This window comes from Pochonia chlamydosporia, chromosome 4 (genome assembly GCF_001653235.2).
Source record: "Pochonia chlamydosporia 170 chromosome 4, whole genome shotgun sequence".
In the NCBI taxonomy this organism is placed as follows: Eukaryota; Fungi; Ascomycota; class Sordariomycetes; order Hypocreales; family Clavicipitaceae; genus Pochonia; species Pochonia chlamydosporia.
Window position 1 is genome coordinate 1674876 of NC_035793.1, and position 25338 is coordinate 1700213.

General features: G+C 49.5%; 11 protein-coding genes across 11 annotated transcripts; 6 read left to right on the plus strand and 5 right to left on the minus strand.

Annotated features, from left to right (window-relative positions):
• Window positions 1-291: 291 nt before the first annotated feature.
• Window positions 292-4840, plus strand: VFPPC_14326 (nuclear condensin complex subunit Smc4; the record flags this gene model as incomplete). Its single annotated transcript, XM_018292095.1, has 2 exons — window positions 292-4545; window positions 4610-4840. 2 exons carry the CDS (start codon window positions 292-294, stop codon window positions 4838-4840), a joined length of 4485 nt encoding a protein of 1494 aa, XP_018143461.1.
• Window positions 4841-5602: 762 nt separating this feature from the next.
• Window positions 5603-5978, plus strand: VFPPC_14327 (hypothetical protein; the record flags this gene model as incomplete). The annotated part of the gene is made up of 2 exons (XM_018292096.1): window positions 5603-5812; window positions 5871-5978. 2 exons carry the CDS (start codon window positions 5603-5605, stop codon window positions 5976-5978), a joined length of 318 nt encoding a protein of 105 aa, XP_018143462.1.
• A 589-nt stretch (window positions 5979-6567) lies between these two features.
• On the plus strand, window positions 6568-8139 carry VFPPC_14328 (nuclear condensin complex subunit Smc4; the record flags this gene model as incomplete). Its single annotated transcript, XM_018292097.1, has 1 exon — window positions 6568-8139. The coding sequence occupies one exon, from the start codon at window positions 6568-6570 to the stop codon at window positions 8137-8139; it is 1572 nt and encodes a 523-aa protein (XP_018143463.1).
• A 492-nt stretch (window positions 8140-8631) lies between these two features.
• VFPPC_14329 (ribosomal protein S26e) lies at window positions 8632-9435 on the minus strand (the record flags this gene model as incomplete). Its single annotated transcript, XM_018292098.1, has 4 exons — window positions 8632-8731; window positions 8913-9015; window positions 9147-9274; window positions 9413-9435. The coding sequence occupies 4 exons, from the start codon at window positions 9433-9435 to the stop codon at window positions 8632-8634; spliced, it is 354 nt and encodes a 117-aa protein (XP_018143464.1).
• A 621-nt stretch (window positions 9436-10056) lies between these two features.
• Window positions 10057-10584, plus strand: VFPPC_16015 (ubiquitin; the record flags this gene model as incomplete). Its single annotated transcript, XM_018293768.1, has 2 exons — window positions 10057-10431; window positions 10498-10584. The coding sequence occupies 2 exons, from the start codon at window positions 10057-10059 to the stop codon at window positions 10582-10584; spliced, it is 462 nt and encodes a 153-aa protein (XP_018143465.1).
• An 824-nt stretch (window positions 10585-11408) lies between these two features.
• VFPPC_17869 (protein SIK1) lies at window positions 11409-13077 on the minus strand (the record flags this gene model as incomplete). The annotated part of the gene is made up of 3 exons (XM_018286726.2): window positions 11409-11657; window positions 11724-12843; window positions 12908-13077. 3 exons carry the CDS (start codon window positions 13075-13077, stop codon window positions 11409-11411), a joined length of 1539 nt encoding a protein of 512 aa, XP_018143466.2.
• A 2141-nt stretch (window positions 13078-15218) lies between these two features.
• VFPPC_17868 (hypothetical protein) lies at window positions 15219-15452 on the minus strand (the record flags this gene model as incomplete). Its single annotated transcript, XM_022429543.1, has 1 exon — window positions 15219-15452. The coding sequence occupies one exon, from the start codon at window positions 15450-15452 to the stop codon at window positions 15219-15221; it is 234 nt and encodes a 77-aa protein (XP_022285403.1).
• A 381-nt stretch (window positions 15453-15833) lies between these two features.
• On the minus strand, window positions 15834-17814 carry VFPPC_07944 (allantoate permease; the record flags this gene model as incomplete). The annotated part of the gene is made up of 5 exons (XM_018286727.1): window positions 15834-16285; window positions 16341-16869; window positions 16930-16989; window positions 17045-17099; window positions 17177-17814. The coding sequence occupies 5 exons, from the start codon at window positions 17812-17814 to the stop codon at window positions 15834-15836; spliced, it is 1734 nt and encodes a 577-aa protein (XP_018143467.1).
• Window positions 17815-19741: 1927 nt separating this feature from the next.
• VFPPC_07945 (cytochrome P450 monooxygenase) lies at window positions 19742-21613 on the plus strand (the record flags this gene model as incomplete). The annotated part of the gene is made up of 3 exons (XM_018286728.1): window positions 19742-20221; window positions 20290-20844; window positions 20903-21613. The coding sequence occupies 3 exons, from the start codon at window positions 19742-19744 to the stop codon at window positions 21611-21613; spliced, it is 1746 nt and encodes a 581-aa protein (XP_018143468.1).
• A 363-nt stretch (window positions 21614-21976) lies between these two features.
• Window positions 21977-22843, minus strand: VFPPC_07946 (Mpv17/PMP22 family protein; the record flags this gene model as incomplete). The annotated part of the gene is made up of 2 exons (XM_018286729.1): window positions 21977-22403; window positions 22455-22843. 2 exons carry the CDS (start codon window positions 22841-22843, stop codon window positions 21977-21979), a joined length of 816 nt encoding a protein of 271 aa, XP_018143469.1.
• A 727-nt stretch (window positions 22844-23570) lies between these two features.
• On the plus strand, window positions 23571-25256 carry VFPPC_07947 (X-Pro dipeptidyl-peptidase; the record flags this gene model as incomplete). The annotated part of the gene is made up of 1 exon (XM_018286730.1): window positions 23571-25256. One exon carries the CDS (start codon window positions 23571-23573, stop codon window positions 25254-25256), a length of 1686 nt encoding a protein of 561 aa, XP_018143470.1.
• Between the last annotated feature and the right edge of the window lie 82 nt (window positions 25257-25338).

Consider the following 25338-nt stretch of genomic DNA (forward strand, 5'->3'; position numbering starts at 1 on the left):
GCTGGTGATGTCGTGCATGTGGGGCTGCTCCTGGATTGTTTACATACGACCCTTTAGGATATTTCCAAACAAAGCTGAGAGACGCGGGGCGACGAAAGCCGCTTGACTCTCAAACTTACTCTCACACTATTTGCGCCGTCTCGACGCGACCGTTGCTGTGCCCAGTCAGAAAGACAGGCCACTTTCATATCCGCTAGACGGGCGGTTTATCATCGAATTCATAATTTTCTTTTCTTCCATACAGCACTCCCCGAATACCAGTCGTTCCTTTGAGCGACTCACACACACACCATGTCGGCGGCACCATCAACAAGGCCGTCCAGACGCGCCGCAACAAGGCGGGCGGCTGTTATCGACTCCGACGACGAAGACGAAATTGGTAACACCACAAAGGTTCGCGCTGATGACGAAGTCGAATATACTCCAGAAGTTTCGAGGACATCTCGACGCCAGACTCGCAGTGGGCGACTCTCAATTGCGCCAGCCGCTACACCAGCACCTGCACCCCGACGATCTCGTGTCAAGAAACAGTCAATCGCACCAACCGAGCCCGATGAGCTGGAAGGAGAGCCAGAACCAAGCCAGGTTTTCGACGCCGACACAACCATCCAGCAAGCCCCTCAAACGCCCCCGAAGAAGCCGTCGCCAAGGAAGAGGAAGAGCGCGGCTCCCAGGGCGTCGATGGCACCTACAGAAGATCCCGCACCACCAATGCCAAAGCAACCTGCGTCTCCAGAAGCAACTCAGATTCATGGTTCACCTTTGGCAGATATCACGGCTGCCAGTGTGAATACGGCTCCCAACGCGGAAGAAACGCAGGCAACCATAAAGCCTATCAAGCCCTTTGACTCATTTATGGACAAGCCATTGGACATCGTACTCAAGTCCCGAACGACGACCATTCCGTTTGTTGAAGAACTACCATCCTCTCCAAAGTCTCGAATAGTCTTGACTCATTTGGTCTTGAACAATTTCAAGAGTTACGCTGGTCGCCAGGAAGTTGGCCCCTTCCACGCATCTTTCTCATCTGTCGTTGGTCCCAACGGCTCCGGCAAATCCAATGTCATTGATTCTTTACTCTTTGTGTTTGGTTTCAGGGCTAGCAAAATGCGACAGGGTAAAATCTCTGCCCTGATCCATAATTCTGCTCAGCATCCAAATCTAGAGTACTGTGAAGTTGAGGTACATTTTGAGGAGGTCATTGACAGGCCGACCGGCCACGAGGTTATTCCCGACTCGAAGCTCATCATTTCAAGAAAGGCTTTCCGCAACAATACGAGCAAATATTACATCAATGGGAAGGAGTCTAATTTTACAACTGTCACGACGTTACTCAAAGATCATGGGGTCGACTTGGACCATAAGCGATTCTTGATTCTTCAAGGAGAAGTTGAGTCCATTGCTCAGATGAAGTCAAAAGCCGCCAATGAGCATGAAGATGGCCTGCTTGAGTACCTCGAAGACATTATTGGCACCTCTAAATACAAGACTCCGATCGAAGAGTCGGCGAATGAGGTGGAAACCTTGAATGACATTTGCGTCGAGAAAAGCGGGCGAGTTCAGCACGTCGAAAAGGAAAAGAATGGTCTTGAAGACAAAAAAGACATAGCTCTCTCTTATGTTCGCGACGAAAATGAACTGACCCTGAAGCAATCCGCTCTATACCAACTGTTCATTCACGAATGCAATGATAATATTGCCGTTACTGAGGAAGCTATCAGCCAAGTGGAAGCCCAGCTGGATGCAGAGCTTGAGAAGCACCAGGGTAGTGAGCAGTTCATCAAGGATCTTGAAAAACAGTACTCCAAAGGAAGCAAGGAGGTCGAGACGCAAGAGAAACAAACCCATGCTCTTGTAAAAGAGCTTGCCAAATTTGAACAGGAGCGCGTCAAATTTGATGAGAAGCGCAAGTTTCTTGTCGAGAAACAGAGGAAGCTTCAAAGGACGATCAACAATGCACAACACTCAACCAATGACGCGGATGAAGCTATTCAGGAGAGCAACCAAGACATCGAGACTCGAAGCCAAGAGGTTGCCGACCTGGAGGCCCAAGTGAAGACAGAGGAAGCTGAGCTGGCCAGAATCCGAGACAGCCTTAAAGGCAAAACACAGGCCTTCTCCGACCAAATTGCGGCCAAGCAAAAGTCACTGGAGCCTTGGATGGAGAAAATTAATCAAAAGCAATCCTCCATTGCCGTGGCGGAGAGTGAAATGAACATCCTGAAAGAAAAGGCCAATGCGGGTGCCATTGCAGTTCAGGAGTTGGAAAGCAAGATCACCACCATTGAGTCAGAGAAGGCAGCAAAGGTCAAGGAGCTAAAGGGCTGCGAAAAGGAGAAAGCCGGACTCCAGGAAGAGGCTGAAAAGGTGAAGTCGGAACTCGGAATTTTGGCTGAACAAGAACCAAAGATGAGGGCCAAGATATCGAATACGCGACAAAAGGCCGATGAAGCTCGTTCAAGTCTGGCAAGTACCCAAGCTCGCGGCAACGTCTTGACCGCCTTGATGCGCATGAAAGAATCCGGTCGAATCGATGGCTTCCATGGACGGCTTGGCAACCTGGGAACCATTGACCAAAAGTACGACGTCGCTGTCTCAACTGCCTGCTCCGCACTGGATAACTTCGTCACTGAATCAGTTGAATCCGGTCAGCAGTGCATTGAGTACCTAAGAAAGAATAATTTGGGTCGCGGTAATTTCATCTGTTTGGACAAACTCAGGTCTCGTGATATGTCTCCCATCCAGACTCCAGAGGACGCACCACGCCTTTTTGATTTAGTCAAAGCAAAAGACAAGTTCAGACCGGCATTCTACCACGCAATGCAGGATACATTGGTTGCCAACGACCTGGCCCAGGCCAACCGTATCGCATATGGTGCCAAGCGATGGCGAGTTGTGACACTGGCTGGTGAGCTCATTGACAAGTCTGGTACCATGTCTGGCGGTGGTACTACCGTGAAGAAGGGCTTGATGTCTTCCAAAATCGTTGCAGACATTACGAAAGAGCAGGTCGAGAAGCTTGAGAGCGACCGCGATTCTTGGGAAACCAAGTTCCAAGAGTTTCAGGAGTACCAGCGCGAGTGCGAGGGTAAAATCAAGGACCTGGATGAGAAAATCCCCCAACTTGAGACCAAGATGCAGAAAATTCGGCTTGAGATTGAAAGTGCTACTCGAACACTTTCAGACATAAAGAAACGCATCAAGGAAGTGAGCCTGGAACACCAGCCATCCGCATCGGACTCGTCTCGTGTTACGGCTCTGGAGAAGGATATCGCCAAACTCAATGCAGAAATTGAGCAACTTCATGGCGAAACTGCCAGCGTCGAGGCAGAGATCAAGGCCCTGCAGGACAAAATCATGGAAGCTGGTGGAGAGAAGCTTCGAAGCCAACGTGCAAAGGTTGACGATCTCAAGGAACAAATTAACTCCAGCAACGAAGAGATGTCAAATGCTGAGGTCCGCCGAGTCAAGGCTGAGAAACAAAAAGTCAAGCTCGCAAAGGAAATGGCCAAGTCCAACAAAGAGTTAGAGAATGCTGTGAAAGAGACGGAAAAGCTGGAGGCTGATGTCAACAACCAGGGGGAGAAGTCCGACGAGCTCAAAGCTCAAGTTAAAGAAGCAGAGACCGATTTGGCTTCGAGAAGGGAGGAACTCAGGGCTTTCAAGAAGGAACTTGATACGAAGACAGCCGAACTCAACAAAAGTCGCGCCGTCGAGATTGAGATGCGAAACAAGTTGGAAGAGAACCAAAAGACTCTGTCTGAGAACCAAAAGCGACATCGATACTGGGAAGACAAGTTATCAAAGCTGGCGTTGCAGAACATTGAGGATCTCATTGGCGGCCCCAGTCCGACAGAGCAACCCGCCAAGACTGAACAGCCCAAAAAGCGAGAAAGTTCATCAGCAGACAGCGAAGACACAGACATGGCCGAACCCGAAGCAGAGACTGAAGACGCTTGCATGGCTGATGCCTCTGCGACAGAAGAATCAGCTCAAGAGGCCGCCAGCAATCCACTCTACGAGCTGCCAAGATACACTCCAGACGAGCTCGCCGACATGAGCAAGGAAACGCTCAAGGGTGAGATTGCTGCCTTGGAGGAAAAGACCCAGAATGTCAGCGTCGACCTCGGTGTTTTGGCTGAGTACCGCCGTCGAGTAGAGGAGCACGCTGCTCGGTCCTCAGATCTTCAAGCAGCAATTACCCAGCGAGACGCCGCCAAGAAGCGTTGTGACGACCTTCGAAGATTACGATTGGAGGGCTTCATGGAAGGTTTCAGCGCAATCTCTCTTCGCTTAAAGGAGATGTACCAAATGATCACAATGGGTGGTAACGCAGAACTGGAGCTTGTGGACAGTCTGGATCCCTTCAGCGAAGGCATCTTGTTCAGTGTGATGCCACCCAAGAAGAGCTGGAAGAATATTGGTAACCTGTCTGGTGGTGAAAAGACGCTGAGCAGTTTGGCTCTAGTTTTTGCCTTGCATCACTACAAACCAACACCGTTATACGTCATGGACGAAATTGATGCTGCCTTGGACTTCAGAAACGTAAGTCGACATGTTTACTCCTGTCAATCATTCACAATTGGTATGCTAATAGTCTTGCCCATAGGTCTCCATTGTCGCCAACTACATTAAGGAGCGAACAAAGAACGCTCAATTCATCGTCATCTCGTTGAGAAACAACATGTTTGAACTCGCAGCTCGCTTGGTCGGCGTCTACAAGGTAAACCACATGACGAAGAGTGTGACGATCGAGAATAAGGACTACATCGAGAGACCACAGCCACAACAACGGCCGCAGACGGGCACCGGGTTCACCACAACGTTGGCGCTCAGATAGTTGATGCCTGAATGGGAGATGAGCTTTACAAGTTTTTGTACATAATTGAGTTTTGGCCATTGGACTGGGTAGATTATATCATGAAGGGGACATTACGACAAAGGACATCATGGTAATGTCATGTAATATTTGAATGATGGAATGAAACAGTCATATTCACCCATTGCATAAGTGTGTGCAGTTGACTCTGGTTCGGAGTGCCATGTCGTACAACATCCGCTCATGCTAACTACCGTCCGGCAATCCTTTCCGCCTAGACCACTCGCCCCCGAGTCTGGTAGCCGGACATTAGCATTCGTACTACGGAGTACACATCTGGCGATAGTTCGTCGAGTTGCGTAACAATCTCTGTGGCGTTCATAAACATGTCGTGTCGCAAACTGCCACAGGGACATGACTGGTCGAGTTATCGCTTTGCTCCAAATCAGCGTCGCACATATTTCAGCTGAACAACCTCAATGTACACAAAGTGAGCTACTAGGCAGTGAGCTCCCATCAGAGTCGATCGCTAAAGTCAACTCTGACAAGCGAGATGTGTTATCGGAGCCTCGGCTCGTTTATCAGCTCCAAATGGCGTGTTTTCGACTCCGGACCAAGAGAAAAAGAGGCGAGCTGCTAATTCCAAAAGGTTGTTTTGTATAGCTCATTGGGCATATAAAATGGGACATCCAGCAGGAACGCAACTTGTAATCATTCTTGAGTCCTTGACTCAAATTAACTCGGGTCAGTCTTTCCAGTCGCTCATTTACCACTTATTCCACCATGCTTGCCTTTGTTGTCCTTGCTATTCTTCCCACTGTTCTGGCCTTTTCTGCTAGTGACATTATCCTCGTTTGTACAAAAGACGCTCTTTATAGCTCCCTGTATCAGCATGGGCGGGAATTTTGTTCCGCCGTGCTCGACGGGCAGACCTGTGAGACGGTCACGCCAACGGAGTATGTGACGTATGATCCGCAAGTGATTTCATCTCATGTACGTGTATCGAACTTTGGTTTTATGTAGGCATAAATTCTGACTTTCCTTAGTGCAGCTGTGTGTTGCCGAATCGATGTCGGCCGCGGACAACGTCACAACCGACCACGAGGTGCTTCACCAAGACTACTCGAAGGTCGATTTCGATCGTTTCGTCTACATCTAGCTCATATTTTACCACTAATACGAGTCGTTCACGATGTACACATACTATTTCTACTCCTCCTCACAGTTCCAGTCTGACGGAGAGTTCTTCCAATTCCTTGACGACTTCTACTTGGACTACGGGGAATATAAGCTCGACTTCGCTTTATACATCCTTGCCTGTTTCGACTTCGCACAGATATACGCATAGCACTACCGGTACTTTCTATTCCAACACTACAAGGTCTTTTTCTCATACGACCACTACAGTGAGCTCTATTGGGGTTTCCACGGTTTCCACGGGTCAAAATCCTGCAACTTCATTATCAAGCACTAGAAGCTCGGCCTGGTATACGAATTCTTCGGTTGGTAGTGTGACATCTTCAATTAGCACCTGGAACAGCTCTGGAATTCCACAATCTTCTCAGACAAGCACTTTGAATGCCACATCCAGCACCAAGTTCTCAGTATCAACGGCTTCAAACACTGTAACTGATTTGTGGCCCTTGCCGACTATCACGCTTTCGCCTATTCTTACCTCAAATACGTCAACAAGCTATGTTAGCATTCCGCCAGGGACATCTTCATGGATGAGTCTGAATACATCATCAATGGCGAACGCTACCTCTACTGTCACTTCATCGGTACAGAGCTCCGAAAGTAGCGGTTCAAGAACGTGGAGTGCATCTGCTTCTACCATCACAGCAATTACAAGCACTGAAACTTCCTCCAAGAATAACACATGGACGTTGAGTTCTGCCGCAACACCAACGACTTCTTTAAATCCTCCAGCTGCAAATTTCACCCAGGTAACTCGAACAGCTGCCATCGCAGAAGCAACATGCTACCACCTCCCTCAAGATTTCAATATTGAAGATGAACGTCGTCGAGCAACGCTGCACAACGAAGAAATCAAGAAGGGTAACACGACGTTTCCTTCCACATACATTGAATCTGTCAGCTTCAATTCCGACGGCGTCGATCCCGTCTTTCTCACCTTGAGAGATGCATCAAACGGCACATACCACATGGATATATCAAATGGAAGCTACGTGTCAGTCGTGGACTCTCAGTATAATGCCATGCTTATTGACGAGCAAGGCATTCACTTCTCCACCAAGAGCTGCGCATACGACGTCTCCATTACAATCAAGGACATGTATCAGCAATTGGAAAGACTGTCGGGAGAAGTATGCTCCAAGGTGGTCTCCTCCAAGCGCATGGAAGAATCGAGTTTCGAGCAAATCCTCTATCTCAAGGACCAGTGCAGCGGAGGCATCAAACGAACGCTTCGCAAGTATCCGACTCTCCGTATAGGTGATTCGGACTGCATTGATACGGATATTGATTCATCGACGGGCAAATGGACATTTACGTGTACATTCCCCGGCTCAGATTCTGGCAATAGCAAGTGTCGAGCTGCAGTGAACAAGGACATTGTTCGGTTCCTACTTACAGACCCGTTTGGCGGTGCGTGTCCAGACTTGTCCACCGTGGTGACGACTCTCGAGACAACAGCACAGGATATGCTTAGTGCCAGTTCGCTCAAAGAGGACCTGTATAAGCTGGATCTTGATGGTATGCAAAAAGGAGTGGTGGATGATGTGGTCGAAAAATACAGCCAGCTCTGGGGTATCTTCAAACAGGCCTTGTCGAAAGGCAGGAAGATTGCGTTCGGCAAGTTAAGCGCATTGGAACTGTACATCGAGGCGTATAACAAAATGCGCAGTTTCGAAGGCGACATTTGCGATGATCTACATGACGGCGATCTTCCCTTCAACATGAGTCTTCAGGCGGGCGTAACATCTATTGCTTCAATTACGTCCCTGAAGGCAGCGCCGGAATCGCCCAAGCCATTCAATATTACTGTTCAAGATCCAACTCAAATAGCTTGCTGCAAGAATGGTAGCAAATCTTCATTTGATGGATCGAAGGGTGCCTGCTCCTATCCAGGAAATGCTACAATTGGGAAGTCGGGCTGCATGTGTGGCCAGACGGCAGGGGGAGCTTCCATTGCTTTCGAGTACATGGAATGTGCCAACTTTGTGAGCCAGTGCGAGTTTGACGATGATTGTGCGAGTGCAGGATATAAGAAGTACAAGTGTCTTACTGGGAGTTGTTGTGGACGTGGTGTTTGTTTCGATCCGTATGCTTGTTCGCAGAAGGGAGTGAAGTTGGTATAAATTGCTTTTCTACAGGGTAACACCGTCAAACCGGAAGGGGAGATCATTTCACTCCGTAGGTACCCCCAAATGAATAATAAACACATATTTCCTATTTCATGATGCGGAATACTCATTTAAATTTGTGTTTTTGGGCAGACCGCTGTTGTCTGACAATCTGGAGGCTTGATTTGTGGAATAGACGTCTTGGAGGCCGTACGCGGCGCCAACACCTTCAACAGAAGGCCACAGCCAGCAAGTCACAACATTTCCACATGGGCACATTGAATTGCACGACACACACCAGCCAGTGAGAGTGTAACTCGTAATGGCATCCAATGGAGATCACTTATAACTTGAACATGCGAGCACAATTCACATCAGCGACAAGAAACGTAGTCCGATTTGATTTTGGAAATCTCCCTAGATTTTCAATCCCAGTTGTTCATCTAATCCTTTTACTGAATGCAGACGTTAAACATAACCAGACTCCATCCCAATCATGAAACCCATCTAAGCCTTAGGGGCAGTAGGGGTAATCTTCTTGCCGTCCTTGTTGTAGCGGACACGAGGGGGAGGAGCACGGTTGCGGCGGCCCACGCGAGATCGGACACTGTAATTACAAAAAAAAAAAAATCATGTCAGTCATCACATTATATAAAAACGTACCAGGTCATGATATATATCATGACAAGAGGAGGGTGAGTGTATCCAATTGCTGGCGAACGGCCAAGGTTCATCTAAAGCACATACGCCGAGGCGCAGTTGTCACACTCATGGGAAAGACAACGTACCGGACAATCTTGCCGTGGATGGCGCAAGAGACGCAGTACTGCAGCTTCAGGTACATCTTGGGGACGGTGTACTCGGCGAAGACGGAGGCATCCGAGATATCACCTGATAGTATGTTAGTCGATGGTTCGTCAGGGATTGTAAAGACAATTCACTCATAATAATTCGTATCGTTCCGAGTCAAATTGACAAAGAGATAGGAATCGCTTGAGGAAAGTCGCGAGGGGCAGACGTACGGATAGCGGCAGACTCAACCATGTTGCGGATGGTGAATCTCTTGATCGCCTTATCCTTGGGGGTGCAGCGAGAGCAGTTGCTGCATCGGATGGGCTTGGTGTGGCCGCGGCCCTTCTTGTTGCGGCCGCTAGAAGTCTGTTAGTAAATTGTCTTGACTGAATTGCCCATCGCGCATCTCGTGTATTTTCGCTCGTTGAGAGTTCAACTTTTTCGACGGCAACGACACGGCGCGTGGGAATTCAAGAAGCGAGGGGTTCAGTCGTACTTGTTCTTTCTCTTCTTGACCATTTTGACGGTGTCTGTTGCAAAGTCTGTTAATACCTAGCAACAAAAAGTTGTCGAGAGAAGTGCGGGTTGGTAGACGTACTGGAATGGGTTGCTGTCAAAAAAGATTAAAGACGGATGTGCAAAAGTCGCGGCGAGGTTCCTCGCTTGCCAGTCAGAAAGCCCCAGGGCTCCACACAATTGGGTAAATTCGTTGTGAGGGTGGAAGCGCAAGGGCAAGTAGATCGCGCAAAACCCTATGTCATGTGACCCGCTTGGGGCTCCCACGCAGGGCCGGTGGGAAATTTCTCAGCATGCCGCCACTCCACATTGAGAAGCGTCTTTCTCACAACCGCAACATCTGAGGATTGCTTAGGACGGCAATAGGTCTATTGTCGAGGTACGTCTGAAAGATGCTGCATTTCACATCGTCCTCAACGATGGATGTATCAGCGATGCATCCGTCTTGAGGATTGAATTTCCCATTTGCTTTTCCGATTCCCTGCTTTCTTCTGTCATGGTCGCCGGCGCAATATCAAAACTTTTTTTGATATTGCCCAGCACCATGATGAGGACCGCACAACCTCACGAACATCACTTTCGGACCAAAAAAGTACTCAACTCTAACCCATCCAGTTAGGCAAGATGCAGATTTTCGTCAAGACCCTCACGGGGAAGACGATCACCCTTGAGGTGGAGTCTTCCGACACCATCGACAACGTCAAGTCCAAGATCCAGGACAAGGAGGGCATCCCCCCCGACCAGCAGCGACTCATCTTTGCTGGTAAGCAGCTCGAGGATGGCCGCACCCTGAGCGACTACAACATCCAGAAGGAGAGCACCCTGCACTTGGTGCTGCGTCTCCGTGGTGGTGGCAAGAAGCGCAAGAAGAAGGTCTACACCACCCCCAAGAAGATCAAGCACAAGCGCAAGAAGACCAAGCTGGCTGTCCTCAAGTACTACAAGGTCGACAAGGATGGTAACATTGAGCGCCTCCGCCGAGAGTGCCCCAGCGACACCGTAAGTTTTTGACTCCCTAACACCAAGACCTTTGAGAAATGTCCGTACTAACGACTGGCGAAACAGTGCGGCGCTGGTGTCTTCATGGCCTCCATGCCTGATCGTCAGTACTGTGGTCGATGCCACCTGACCTACGTCTTTGACAAGCAATAAACGCACCATGGATTTTTCTGATGTGAAATGGGCTGAGAACTTAAGGGAAAACATGTAATGCGGAACAAAATTGGGCGTTGATGTAGCATAGAGCACATCCGGGCTTTGATTATGAATGCTTGACTAAGACTACGGTTAAACTCATTCCTTGGTGTCCATGTGAAGTGTCGTGTGTATGTGATAAATATCGTGAATGTTCCACTTTGTTTGTATAACTGTTCCACTTGGAGTGGGCATTATCCGCACCATGACCTGCTTTCACAGCAGATGTATGAATGAACACGGCAAAATGCTGTACTCATCTGTAAAAACATGGAAAATGAGTCTTGACTCCTTCTACCGCCGCTGCCAACCTGCTGGTCTCTTGGAGATGATGGCCAGCATGAGACAGAATTACAAGGTCACTATCCTAATAAACGCACAACCAACGTTTTGAAATGTTAATATATTCGCGTAAACCCACACCCCTGCACAATAATACAGGATGCCTAAACTGATACACCTAGACAAAAGATCAAGTCCAAAACATTGAAATACAAGCCATATGCCCTCAAACGCCGCAGCCTAAAATCCTGCAAAACTCCCTCTCAAGCAAATTCGCAACAAGCCGCCTGCAAGAAAAAGCCATGCGGCAGCCCAAATCCAATGAATGGGCCGCCTACATCTCATTCCCTTATCAGTCTGATCTCAGGGTATTTCGTATTCCTTTACGACCAGATCCCAACGACTCTTTTGTCGCCTGGGTTCCTTTTGTTGTCCATACCATGCGTGATTGAAGGATATCTAGAAGTGTGTAAAGTAGTCTTTTTGCCAATGTGAGAATTCTACTCCTCATCAGCAGCCTTGGACTTTCTCTTCTTCTTCTTCTTTTTCTCAGCACTGTCATCGACAGGAGCGGCTTCCTCTTCGTCACGCTTGCGCTTCTTCTCTTTCTTCTCCTTTTTGTCTTTCTTGTCTTTCTTTTCTTTCTTGTCCTTCTTCTCCTTCTTAGCAGAGGCAGGCTCAGGGGCATCAGCCATGTCGTCATCGCTATCCTTGTCTGCGCTGTCGCCAAGAACGGCCATGACGGATTTCTAAAAGCGGCCGAGTTAGCAAAAAGTCATTGCACCAAGGGAGCTATATACATTCAATGTACGTACCATGACATCGGCATTCTTAGCAGGCTTCTTGCCGCTGGCGTAAAACTCCAGGCGGTCCTCGACTTGTTGTCTCAGAGCCTCACCAAAGCGTGTTGAGGGCTCTTCTGAAAAGTTGTCGATTCTGCTAGCCATACTGCACTTGTTGGCGAGATATCGGGAGATTCTACCCTTGTTGCGAACACCGGCCTTGCCAATGAAACTGCTGTGGTAGATCAAACCATACTTGGGAGTGTTGCTCTTGCTCTTGAGAGCGCGGAAGAGGGCCTTCTCAGCGCCAAGGATCTGCAGAGTTGAGGCAGGGTATTTGGACAGATTGGTGAGTGAACCAGCATGAGAGATCAAGCGAGCAGCAACAGGAGTGCCAATGAGGGCCTGCAGGTTAGGGGCGACGTGGCCCATCTTCTTCTCCAGATAAGCAGATGTTGTCTTGCGGTTCTCAGCCTGCTTGACAACAGCCTCAGCAAAGCCAGCAATAATCTCCAGATCGGCAGCAGCAATATCCAGACCCATGGATACTTTGGCAGCATCAATAATAGCCTGTGCTTTCTCGCCATCTTCACCCAGAACGGCAGCAAGGTCGTGCAGTCTGTCGTCAGTCAGGGTCTTCTTGTCGCCAATGACAAGCACGAGCTTGGCGTACGTCAAGTTGTCGGAGACGATCTTGATCAGCTCGGGGAAGTGCCAGCCGTACCACTCTCGGACACGCATGAAGAACTGGTTCACACCCTTGTCCTGGAAGTCAATGGTGGCACTAGCCTGGATGATGTGGTTGTCGTTCTTGGTGACGCTGAACTTGACCTTGGCTCGGGAGTAGGCGTGGCCCATACCCAGACCGGCCTTCTCAATATCGCCAGGCTTCAGGTCCTTCAGGAGTTTGTCGGCGTGCTGGCGAAGACCACGGATAACATCGCCGACGATATCTGAGGTGTCGGCAGTCTCGCACTCCAGTCCGGGGAATTCGCTTTTGATGGCACCAGCCAAGTTCTTCTCCGAGACTCCCAAAACAACCTTGGTCTTCTTGCCGGTCTTGGGGAGATTGAGTTCGAGGACGGACTTGAGGTATTCGGTCATAATGCCTTCTGAGACGAGGTTGATGTTTTCGAGGGCTTCAACGTGACCACTAATGTTCCACCACGATAAGCAAAACGACCTAAACTAGTCGCAAAGATGTCAATTGAACATACCGGAAAGGGCTGAAGTTGGTCAATTTGACCATCTTGCCAAACTTGGCGAGATCATTGACGGCAGCCTGCGTCTCCTTCAATTTCAATCCCACCGCATCGGACTGATGAACCACCTGGAAGAGGGCATAGCCCACAGGGGACTCGTAAAGAACGTAATCAATGTGCGACATCTTGTCTCGTCCCAGATTTCGCCAATACTCTGGCTGGTCAGATTGGGGCAGTTGCGACGAGAGACGTTCAACTGTTTGGTGAGGGCTGTCGATTGAAGACTCTTGGTACAAGCCGACTCTGCACTTTTTTCTCGGTGGAAATTTTTCTGGCGGCAGCTCAAAGCTCGTGCACGGACCATCTGCAACTGGTTAGCCAAAGTTTGCTGCTCAATTTGTGTGGCCAGTGTCACGTGGCGATATACGATAACAGCGGGACCGTGAGTCTGAGGCGCCCAAAACCACACGACCTACCTCTCTCTGTCTTTCTCTCTAGGTTCGAATGTTCTGCATTGGAAACCAAGGGGGAAAGAACTTATATATTCCAGAGAGAATTTAACTTCATTTGATACGTTGCTAAGCTAACTTTATTGCCACCACTGTCAACCTACCCCAGGCTAATTGTTCGGGAACCCTTCCCGCAAGTTATCATACTTGGTCTCAGGATACCGGATACAGTTGTCCAGCTTTTGAAGACAATGTGGTCCGCCCAAAGAACTAACAACGGTTGAAATCAGACTATCTGGACCTGACTTGTCACCGCTGCTCTCCCACCACATTGCTCCACCCAGGGCCTTTTGCTTGACATAGTCGGCCTTCATCTTGGCCATGGGAGCAGTGTCGTAGCTTACAAGCTTTCGGCTAGCCGCACTATAGCAGTAGCTTGCCTGGGCATGATCATCGAAGCGCTCTTCCGAGCCTTCAAGAGGCAATTTCTTATAGTCAAAGACACCATTCTCCCATGTACCTTCTCCAACACCCTGAAAAGGCTTACCAGGACCGTCGGTGTTTTCAAAGGCACGCCCGTACAGCGGCATACCAAGAACAATCTTGTTAGCGGCCACGCCCTGGCTGGTGTAGTAATCGACGGCGGCATTGGTAGAGAACGGCGTTGAGGCGTCGCCGCAAGGGTAAATATTTGCCTGATGACCACTAATTGAATCCCATGAGCCGGCGTAGTCGTATGCCATTAGGTTCCAAAAGTCCAAGTACTTGTCCATTTCGGCAAGTTCCATCTTTTGGTAGTTGTTGGGACCAGCTGGACACGCTACTGTCAACTCAAAGTGGTAGTTATCTGCACACTTTGCAGCGTAGGCATCGAGCTCATGACGCACAGCGGCGAGCAGCTCGACATAGTTTCGGGCCTCCTCAGCATTCTGGGGGTATTCCCAATCAATGTCAATGCCGTCAAAGCCAAGAGTTTTCAGTAATTCGACGCTAGACTTGGCAAATTGCTCTCGCCCCTGCGGAGTGCTGGCCGGGCCTTTGAAATTGGCGCTATAGGTCCAGCCGCCGATGGAAAGCAGAACCTTGAGATTACGGTTGCGCTTCTTTAGGAGGTTTAGCTGCTTGAGGCACCCGTAAAGGTTGTTGCCAGTGTCATTCCAGGAATCACCTTCCCAATGGATATCAGTATCAGCCCAGGTGTCGGTCAAGTGCCTGGTGGAGTGAGCTGCTGTCGCTTATACGATCTTGGGGCTTATGAGGAGACTTACACTTCGCCAGTATCGCGAACATTGGCAAAGGCGTATAGAATATGGGTGAGGTTCTCAACAGGCAGATCCTGGGGGCGGTGCTTTCGGGCGTAGATTGCCCTGGGCAACATGGTCAATTGACAAATTCCTTGAACCACTTAAGGAACGTCAACTTACCAGTTGACAAAGTAGGCCACGGTTCGGCATCCGGTTCCGCTCATATTGACTGGTTCAAACGAGAATCCGGGGATTGAGCCACGCGGAATTCCAAAGAAGAGCACGAGAAATGCTGCAATCGCAGTAAAACAAATAACAAGCCCGGAACGGCTAGCTGTGCTTGATTGCGTTGTTGACTACTTTCGTTAGTCCTAATTCTGCGACAAATAAGATGTGCCGCAGAAGGTTGGGTAGAAATGAGATGTCGACCTAAACCAGTCGGCAGGACTCTTGAGAGATGGTGATGCCAGCTAGTGACGTCTTGGTGGCGGTAGTGGGTGGAAGATGAAGTGCTCAGCTCACCAATTTCATCAATGTGGAAAACAAAGGAGTAGTCCAGAGTCACGGGAAGGAGAACTGTCGCATTTGATGGGAGAACAGTGAAAGCAGGCAAGTCGTTACCATGAATAATTCTTACATGAGCCAACAATGAACATTGAGGGAGGAGCGAACGGTGAGTTGGCAGGCACTCAGCCAGGCAGTCTGGTCTGGTGGATTGACGCTCCACAAGTGACGAGGATGGGGGCAGTGCTGGCACCACAGACAAAGAAACGACGACATGGACGAATCCTGGCTGCTGGTGGCGATTGAATAGCCTTGCTTTGACTGTGGAGATGATGCATACACTGCATACAAGCGGCAATTCATGAAACAAAAAGCCGATTTGTTGCTGAGGAGTGCAACGGAGGATGTGACAGTAGACCTTTGACCGATGTGAAACCACCAGACTCTAGTTGCACAGAGTGCGACCGGGCAGCAGCAAGTTATTTCGAACTTGACCAGACATGAAATTAATCAGTTGCTTCTATTTGAGAAACAGTGTAAGTTAAAGGTCACCCATCGCGGGATAGGAGGGTTCTATGTACGTTCCATCTCATTTGCCAGATAATCAACCTTGAGCCTCGTTCAAGAGTAACAGCTTGCGATCCTTTTGGTCTGATATCAATGGATGATATCCGGCGTCATGCACACGCACCTGGCGTCGCTAAACAGTGCCGAGTCCAAGGCTTCTAACATCTATAAATTCTTTTAATAAACAAACATGAAATCCTCATTCTCCAGGTCGGTAGCGTCGGCAAAGGCCTTGTTGAGGACCTCACTTTCGAGCCTGAGTGGTTCGCTATTGTCATATAGGTCCGCAGCATGCTGAACAGTGCTATCCACATGTTTAAGTCGTTGAATTTCTTCCGCACTTTCTAGACTGAAGTCCCTAATCCTTGCCTTCTTACCTAGAGCGACTCTTCTTTGACCATGTTTTCGATTCAACCATTTCAAGTACAGTGTTGTAAGTATGACTAATACGATAATGGTGACAAAGAAACCCATGATCGTACCGAGACCGGTTTGAGGGTCGTCCGGCGTAAATAATAGCGGACCAAGGACATTCCCGGCGGAACTGCCAATGAAGACAACCGCAGAAACAGACTTTCGCTTTGTGTCGCCTGCTGTATTTTGGGCAGACCACGAGTATAAAAGAGGTGCTGTAAAGGGTCGTCAGCCTGCCTACCCTGATAGCAGAGGAGATGGGTGACTTACTAATTCCAGTAAATGTAGATAGACAGAAATATCCTGTCAGCAAAGCCCCGCGATATTCGGGAACCGCAGGCAGCTTTAACAAGATGGACAGCCCGATAATGGGGGGAATGCAAAGCAGGGCAATGACAGGTCCCTTGCGCGTCCATTTCATGGACAAATAAGCACTGCCAGACACAGCAATAACATGCGACAGTCCGATAGGCACATTCATGAGGGTTGTGAGATATGGGTCCTCGAGGAATGACTTCATAATCTGAGGTCCGTAGGTCGATATACCGCTCGACGGAACCGAAATACAAAACATCATAACAACCCATAACCAAGTTTTGAGGTCCGTCAAGGTCTCGTAAAAGTGAGAAAATCTCCACTCGCGCGACATGACGCCCATTTGATTGTCACGTAATCTCTCGATAGCGATGACTTTATCGTCGTCAGAGAGGAATTTAGCTTCGGTTGGAGAATCCGGCATCCAGTAGAACATGATTCCAGACACAAAGACGGTGACGATGCCGAAGAATAGGAAAATGATCTGGTAGGCATTAGTTAGCATCGTTTGCCTGCAGCTATGGGCTCGGCGTTGTCAACCAACCTCATATGGTTTCATGCTCGAGTGCATGCTTACGAGTCCATAAGTGATGAGACTACCAAACTATCAATAACCGTCAGCCCGTCGCAGTAGGTTAATGGCATCCGGCGCAACCCACCACCCATGTCAACCCATTCATGCAATACCAAGAACCGATCCGCATGGTCTGTTCCCTAGCAAAGTGTTAGCTTTGCAACTTCACCGATCTATATATCTTGCATCACCAGAGCCGAAAAAACAACAACAGTACCTTCTTCGCCACCACATCTGGGTGATAGCCACGAAACTAGGGCCAATGCTCGCCTCAAACGCTCCAAGGAAGAATCGAGCCACCATAAGCTGAGGGAAGTTATGAGCCCAAGTCATAAGAACAAGAGTCGATCCCCAGGCAAATACCATGACACTAGTGAATTTCCCAATGGGCAGCTTTACTAGCGCCAGAGCCAGAGGTAACTGCATGACGAGCTGGGCGAGGTAGACGATGCTGCCCAGCCATGAAAACTGATCGCCGACCAGGCCTGTATCGTCAATAAGACCAAAAATGGAGGCGTATGATAAAGTTGCCTTATCCAGAGCCTGTAAGAAATAGACAGAGAGCATGAGAGGCAGCAAGGCTATATCGATGCGACGTAGTATCCGTGCATCATCTTCTGGTGAGATGGAGATGGGCTCATCTGGCGAACGGCCAAGTCTGATGAGCATCATGGCAGCCGCATCCCTATGTGACCCTAATCGCGGACCGCCATCGCCATTGGGCAAGCTAATCCCTTCATCGTTGGCTGTTGCGATTCTCGCATCTTGGTCGTGGTGCAGTGGTTGATACTCGGACGTATTTGCTGGAACCGGCCCAGCCAAGCGGAACAGGCGTGCCTGGAGACTGCGAAACATGGCGGCAGTCAATCGAGGGGAACAAGGCTCATGGCGAGAATGCGTGGCTATTCCCTGGCTATTGGAACATGTCTGGATTCAATGTTTGGTGCTGGCAGCGGTCGCTTGGAAGTAGTTTGGTGGTAGAAAGATGACGTTGTGGTGTGATCTGAGCATCTGCAGAAGGGCAATTGCAATTGATGTCATCAGGACTCCCCAAGTGCTTGTCCACACACCACAGCCACAGGCGACATCAAATGGACCTGAACCAAAGGGTCTGGTGTGGTCTGCTCTGGCCTTGACTGGTCAATGCTTCCGGGCGATCAAAGATATGTGGCATCTGACAGACCTCAATGGTTACACCAGATTGACTTGATCAAGCATGTGCATTTGCGGCTACCGCTTGTAACGGCCACTGACCACTGCCCACTTACCCAGCTGCCACACGAAAATGGCAAGGTATCTTGACCATCAAATCAAATGATCCATCGCACGCACCACCATTCACATCCGGGCCGCCACGAAATGGCTTAGTTCCAGGGGTCGTTTCGGCGACAATATTCTGTTGATATGAACCATCTGGTGCTGTGAACATCCGGAGCCGAACGCCATTGTGACCCGACAGTCTCTAAAGAAAACAAGGGGGACGAAACAGATCAATGGATAATTAAAGAGGAACGATGTAGGGCAGCCATGAATGCACCAGACATGCGATAACTTGCAGAGAGGAAGGAGGCAGTGATACCTCTTGGGTCCGACACAATTTGAACCAGCACTTGCCAAGTCATGTGCTTGATCAGTTCGCTGTTGCCACATGTCCCTCATGCAGTGTGCATCCCCGATGTCAATTCGTCACAGCATCAACCGCATCTCGTGCTACTAATTCCACTGCAATGTCGTACAATGGCAAATATGAGTTTCATCCACCGGAGATCCTGATGCAGCATCTTTGATTGAACTGGGCAAAATGCGCCAAGCAACGAGGCCAACGCCAACGATCTCTCATCTGGCTGCCAAGACTCCAGGCCAAGCACATAACTAGTCAGACTCCTGGCGATGCGTGACACCAGACCCTTGACAGCTTCACTCTCGAGCTGCGGAACAGACAGTGCGACTCTCCACATCTACAATCTTGGCAATTATAAAATCAACTAGACGCAACGGATTGGCTGTACGGAGTACGCCTCGTCTATTCGCTATCTTGTGCATCCCACAGAACGGCCCAACACTTGGCATGCTCCAAGTTCATCGGTGCTAAAGCTTGCATCGTCCGACCTGGCCTCGCGGCCACTGGCCCATGTATGGCCTTTCCCAGTGGGGTGCGAGATCCCGCATTACTCAAGGATTCAGGCAAAAGCAGCAGCAAGGTGCAGAATGCTGTTCTGGGCATGCAAGTTTGTCCCTTTTCATCCATCACAGACATGGCAGGATGAGCATGAGGCCATGCTCTGGTACCTGACTGACACGACCCCGCAACCTTTTCACCGACAACCTATGGCAGTTGTTGTACGGAGTAGGCAATTAGAGTCTGCAATATGTTGAAATTGAACAGAAGGGGTGCCATGACTTTCTGAGACATGACGCTCATTGTCCATCCTCTCATGGCTGCTGTGCCGCAGGGACTGGCCCAATATGCAATGCAGAAAACCCATGTTTGTATCATTTTTGGATATTACCAGGCTATCATGTTGGTTCTTGGTCTAAGCTGCGTCAAACTCGTTTAGCAAGGGTCAAACGGATGGAAATAATAAGCATCAGGGACGCACAACGACCAAAGTGGTCGTACGGCTCAGTACACTGGATACAGTGGTTGCTTTTTTCCATTGTAATGATTTCCCTTAAATGGCGCCGACTTCTCAGACCACGACAACATTGAATGTCCTTTGGCTCAGTGCTAGTACGGCAACCAATACAGAAGCCCTCCTCATAGTAGACGTGCCTGCCCATCATGACTTTGGCGGCCGGTGTTCTGGATCTGAATATTCTCCATCTCAACATTATCTGCTCGGGAACCATTCTCGTGGCCCTCATTCTATACATTGGCTATTGCAGACTCCGCCCACGACCTCTTCCAGGCATTCCCTATAATGAGGATGCAGCAAAACGAGTCTCTGGGGACTTGAAACCCATGCGAGCGGCCAGATATCGCCGTCAATGGATATGGAGTCAGCCCAAAGAGCACGGGGCTGTCATATCTCAGGTGTTCTTGTTTCCATTTCGGAAGCCCACAGTTATTGTATCCGACTTTCGAGAGGTAATAGACATTTGCACCCGCCGCGTCAGGGAGTTTGATCGAGGCACCCGTAACAGAGAATGTGTCGGTATAACTGCGCCAAATTTTCACTTCAACTTGGAATCCAGAGATCCGGCGTTCAAACGCCACAGAGAACTCCTTCGGGATTTAATGACTCCCTCGTTTCTTGAACAGGTAGTTTTTGCTCCTTCACATTCAATCTTGAACTTGTGTAAACCCGTAATGGACTGACGACGCGAAAGGTTGCCTGGCCGCGAGCATATGAGAATTCTAGCAGTCTCATAAATCTCTGGAGTATTAAGAAGTGCAAGGCGCAGGAAAAGCCATTTTCCGCGAATCATGACTTGTATCTATTGACTCTGGACACGATATGCGGCGTCGCCTTTGGAATCGACCTGCATATGTCTGCAATTGGGCAAGAAATCCGACACATGGACAACTTTGCTTCTTTGTACTCATGGGCTCCCGACAAATCAGCGGAGTTTCCGACCGCAGCTACCGATGACTATGTAGAATCGTTGCTGGACATTCCCGAGATGGTGGCCATTGCGCAAAAGAGCCCGTTCCCTACATTATCTCAACGGCTGGCATTGTTGAATCCAAAGCACGCCAGGGCTCATTGGAATAGACGAGCCCTCGTTCGAAGACAGACTCAGCAAGCCGTGGCCAGAATGACAGCGCTGGGCGACAAGTATATACCCAAAAGCGCCCTAGATCATTTACTCCATAGAGAAATGACCACATCTTCAAAGAGTGGGAGAGCACCGGATTTCTTTTCCCCTGTCATTCGTGACGAAGTATGTGAAACCTTGATTCCCTCGCCGAATTGATTTCCGTTCATTGACCAGAGGGCAGCTTCTCGGATTTCTATTAGGGGGGCATGACAGCACAGCTACGGTCCTGTCTTGGTGGACGAAGCACATGCAACATTACCAAGAGGTGCAGTCACGACTGAGGCAAGCTCTGCGAAAGGCTTATCACAAGGCGGTGGAAGAGCAAAGGTGGCCAACTGCAGCCGAGATATCGTCCATCTCGGTACCATATCTTGATGCCGTTGTGGAAGAGTCACTGCGGGTCGCATCTGTCGCCACACTTATCAGTCGAACTGCCACAACTGATACTCAAATTCTTGGTCACCCGATCCCAAAGGGCACAAGTATTCTTCTGTCCTTGACTGGACCTTCCTTGACACAACCTGCTGTCCCAGTTCCAGAGTTCCAGAGAACCGAGTCTTGTCAGCAAGCCAAAGACCGTATCCCGTCATGGGAAGATGACATTGGGGAGTACAGACCAGAGCGGTGGCTCAAATTTCAAAGCAGCGAGAATGAAGAAGACGCCGAAGTGTTTGATCCCCGTGCCGGGCCGAATTTGGCGTTTTCGACCGGGCCCCGACAGTGCTTTGGCAAGAAGTTAGCCATATTGCAACTAAAAACAACTATGGTGTTGTTGCTGTGGAACTTTGAGTTTCAACAGGTAGACCCATCTCTGAGCGGGTGGGATATAACCGAGAGGCTCATCAACTTGCCGACGCATTGCTACGTAAAGTTGAGGAGCATTGAGTGTTGAACGTATGGTCATCTTGAGGCAAACGCATCTACTACACTCTGTGGTAAAAAGTATTTGCCCATATCCAAGTATGCGTCAACACATCTCAATGTGCCTTGGCATATAACTCGATATGCGATACGTTTCCTATGTCTAAATGCCCTTTGACTGCCCACTGTATATGATGACGACAAGGGAGGTATTTGTGCAGAAATAAGAAATGAGCACTCCGGTCAGAGCCCGGAACAAAAGAGCAACCGTGCTAAATTGAGCGAATCTTACATGCGTCTAAATCTATCCAATTCTATCAATTCCATCATTCCCTGAACGCCAATCGATATCTACTAAAACCAGAGGGGAGACCAGACCCAATTGTGCAGCATTCTATACTGCAGTCGCAACGCCTTGGTTTCCAACAGCCGCGACGACCACACTTTCTACCCCAGCAGACCCCTTGACCATCTTCCTCGCCTCTTCCAACAGTTCAGCTTGTCTATTCAAGTAACTCAAATAAGTCTGCCACCCAACGGCGACAAACCCAGAGAAAATACTCCTAAACTCAAACGGCAAGAAGGCCATGCAGAAAGCCACAGTTGCAGGCCACACCTTGAACGAGTTCAGCCAACTAGTCGGGACAGTATCCCAGACTCGCTGGACAGTAGCCTCAATCGTCTCTCCAGACAAGAGAGCCTGGGCACCGAAAAAGTACGTGTTGAAGGTGGGTGTGAAGAAAAGCTGGTTAATTCCGACTTTGGTAGCTATTGATAGAGCCTTGGACGCATAGTTGAAGTTGGTTGACAGGAAAAGAAACCTGTCAATGTCAGCAGCCGGGACAGTACGGCTTAGGAAAGCAACTATTTACCAGTGATAATAAGGAATAGCCGCAGCTAGTCCTATGAGAAGCGTCCTCCCCGTCCTCTTGGGGTCATATTCCCTCCCTCCGATTCGTTGAGCGCTCAAATCGGCAAACAGGTAGATGACCAGTGCGCCGACAACTTGCGTCGTGTACGGTCTCTTACGCTGGGACCGACTGTATGCGTTGGCAGCGGTGGTCAAGGGGCCTAGACGCTGCCAGATGGGCGGTAGAGATGTGGATGGGCTTGCGGCCGCAATTGGAGCCTTTGCCGGGGTTGATTCTGGGGATGTCTTGGCATTTGTTGACGTTGACTTTGGTCTGGCGTGTATTTGCCGTAGGGTGAATGTGCGGAAAGGCAGACGGACTGCTGCTGTGCGGAATTGCGGTGCCAGCATGGTTGATTGCGGGGAGACAAATCAACTCATGGAGTAGCCGCGCTTGATGGGAGATATAGGAAGGGTGGTTGACGTTGAGGATGAGGATGCGAAAGGGCGTCGTTGCTGACAAGTTTTTGTCGTTTCGTGTTCGGCATTAGACCGGAGATCCGGTTGGAATCGGGTGCGTCATTGGCATAACGGGCTGTGCCTGTGGCTGACATGGTGACATTGGAAGGAAACATTTGGGATATTGTCAATTTGGTGAAATGGCAGACCGTAGATGAGTCTTATTGAAATGATGGTCTACTGGGATTATTTGGAGTTTATCTGCGCGCATGGAACGGTTGTGAGTCTTGTTGAACAAACTGGCAGTGACTAACGTGGCGCTTTGGTGATGCCGATTTCTGGAACCAACACGACGGACCCTTGTTTAATAACCTGCTATTTCCGGCCAGGGACGATTTCTGGGGTATTTCAGGACGAGGCATCATTAGCGGGGTTCAATGTTTCAATGTTGGTTGATTGGCGCGCCTGGCTACTGTACCCAGCTCTGGTTGTACTGTCATCTATAAGTCGTGAGACATGACAACATCTCCTCACCGGTTTTACAACTTGATTAATATGATGAGTTGGACTGAGAGCTTTTATTTAACAAAGTCTCAGGGTTAAGCCTCTCCACAAACTATTCGCCTCGTCAACGGTACACAACATGGCCCGGCGTCATCACAAAACCTCCCCCTCCACGATGGACATGGACTCAGTCTGGGTATCCCTCCCAAAACCAAGCAGCGACGGATCAGAATCAATGGCAGACAGAATTCGCAGAGTGCAAGCAGATCTCGGTGAAATCAACACCTTTTACAACATTTCCATATCACCCACACGACGGAACCGCCTGGACAAATTCTACAACGACGAGCTGGCGTCTCTAGGTCAAACCGACTTTGACGCCTTGAACCAACAGGACAGAGTGGACTACATTCTTTTACGCAACTTTTTGCGCCAACACAAGGCACAGCTCACATCTGAACGAGATGCAGACAAGGACATGGCGCCGTTGTTGCCATTCGCAGCCGTCATTGTGTCCCTATGCGAGCACCGGGAACGTGTGAAGCCAATTCAGCCGGAGCACATTGCCAGCAAACTCGACCATGTAAACAACTTGGTTGCCAAGGTACACGAGGACGCTGACAATGGAAAGATTAAAGTCAGTAAAACGACTGCGTACAAAGCGTCCAAGGTCGTCCGTGAGCTTCGCAGGCATCTCGCCGAGATGTTTCGGTTTTACTCATCCTACGACGCGCAATTCGACTGGTGGGTTACCACGCCGTGGAAAATAGCTGATGCTGCTCTGGAAAAGTATCTCCAGCTTATCCAGAGCAAGTTGGCGGGTATGCGTCCCGACGGCAACGGCGACATCATCGGGCAGCCCATCGGACGTGACGCCCTCCTCCACGAACTGGAGGCAGAAGTCATCGCCTACACACCCGAAGAATTGGTACAAATCGCCAACGAGCAGTTCAAATGGTGCGAGCAGCAGATGAGAGTAGCGTCCACGGAGCTCGGATTCGGCGACGATTGGAAAAAGGCCCTGGAATATGTCAAGACCAAGTTCGTGCCGCCTAGCGAACAGCCTCAACTTGTCATGCAGCTCGCTCGCCAAGGAGCAGACTTTGTTCGCTCCAATAATTTAGTCACTGTTCCTCCCTTGGCTGAAGAAACTTACCGCACCATCATGATGCCAGCTGAGCAGCAAAAGGTATCGCCTTTCTTCCTTGGCGGGCCGATGATTCAAATAGCCTATCCGACGAGAGACATGCCCTACGACCTCAAGCAAATGGTTATGCGCGGAAACAACAAACACTTCTCCAAGGCTACTGTGTTCCATGAGCTCATCCCCGGCCACCGCCTGCAGATATACCAAGCGGAGCGTCATCGCAGCCATCGCCAGATGTTCCAGACGCCCTTTTTCATAGAAGGCTGGGCCATGTACTGGGAATTTGTGTTCTGGCAACGCGGCGACTTCTTCGTCTCGCCTGAGGACCGAATAGGAACCATGTTCTGGCGCATGCACCGCTGTGCTCGCATCATCTTATCGCTAAACTTCCACCTGGGTAAGATGCAGCCCCAGGAGTGTATTGACATCCTTGTGAATTGGGTTGGGCATGAGCGGTCCACGGCTGAGGGTGAAGTGAGGCGCTGGCTGAATGGGGACTATGGTCCCTTGTACCAAATTGCGTATATGATTGGGGCGCTGCAGCTGGTTGAGTTGAGAAAGGAGGTGCTTCGGTCGAAAAGGATGACGGAGAAGGAGTTCCATGATAGGATTCTTACGTATGGGGCTATTCCGAATGAACTCGTGAGGGCTTTGGCGCTGGATTTGGATTTGAAGCCGGATTATAAGGCTAAGTGGAGGTTTTACAAGGGGTGACAAGTTTGTTTGGATAAATTTGATTGTGGATGTTAGATTGTAGATATTATACAAGGAGTGTTTTCTCTAAACCGCCTTGACG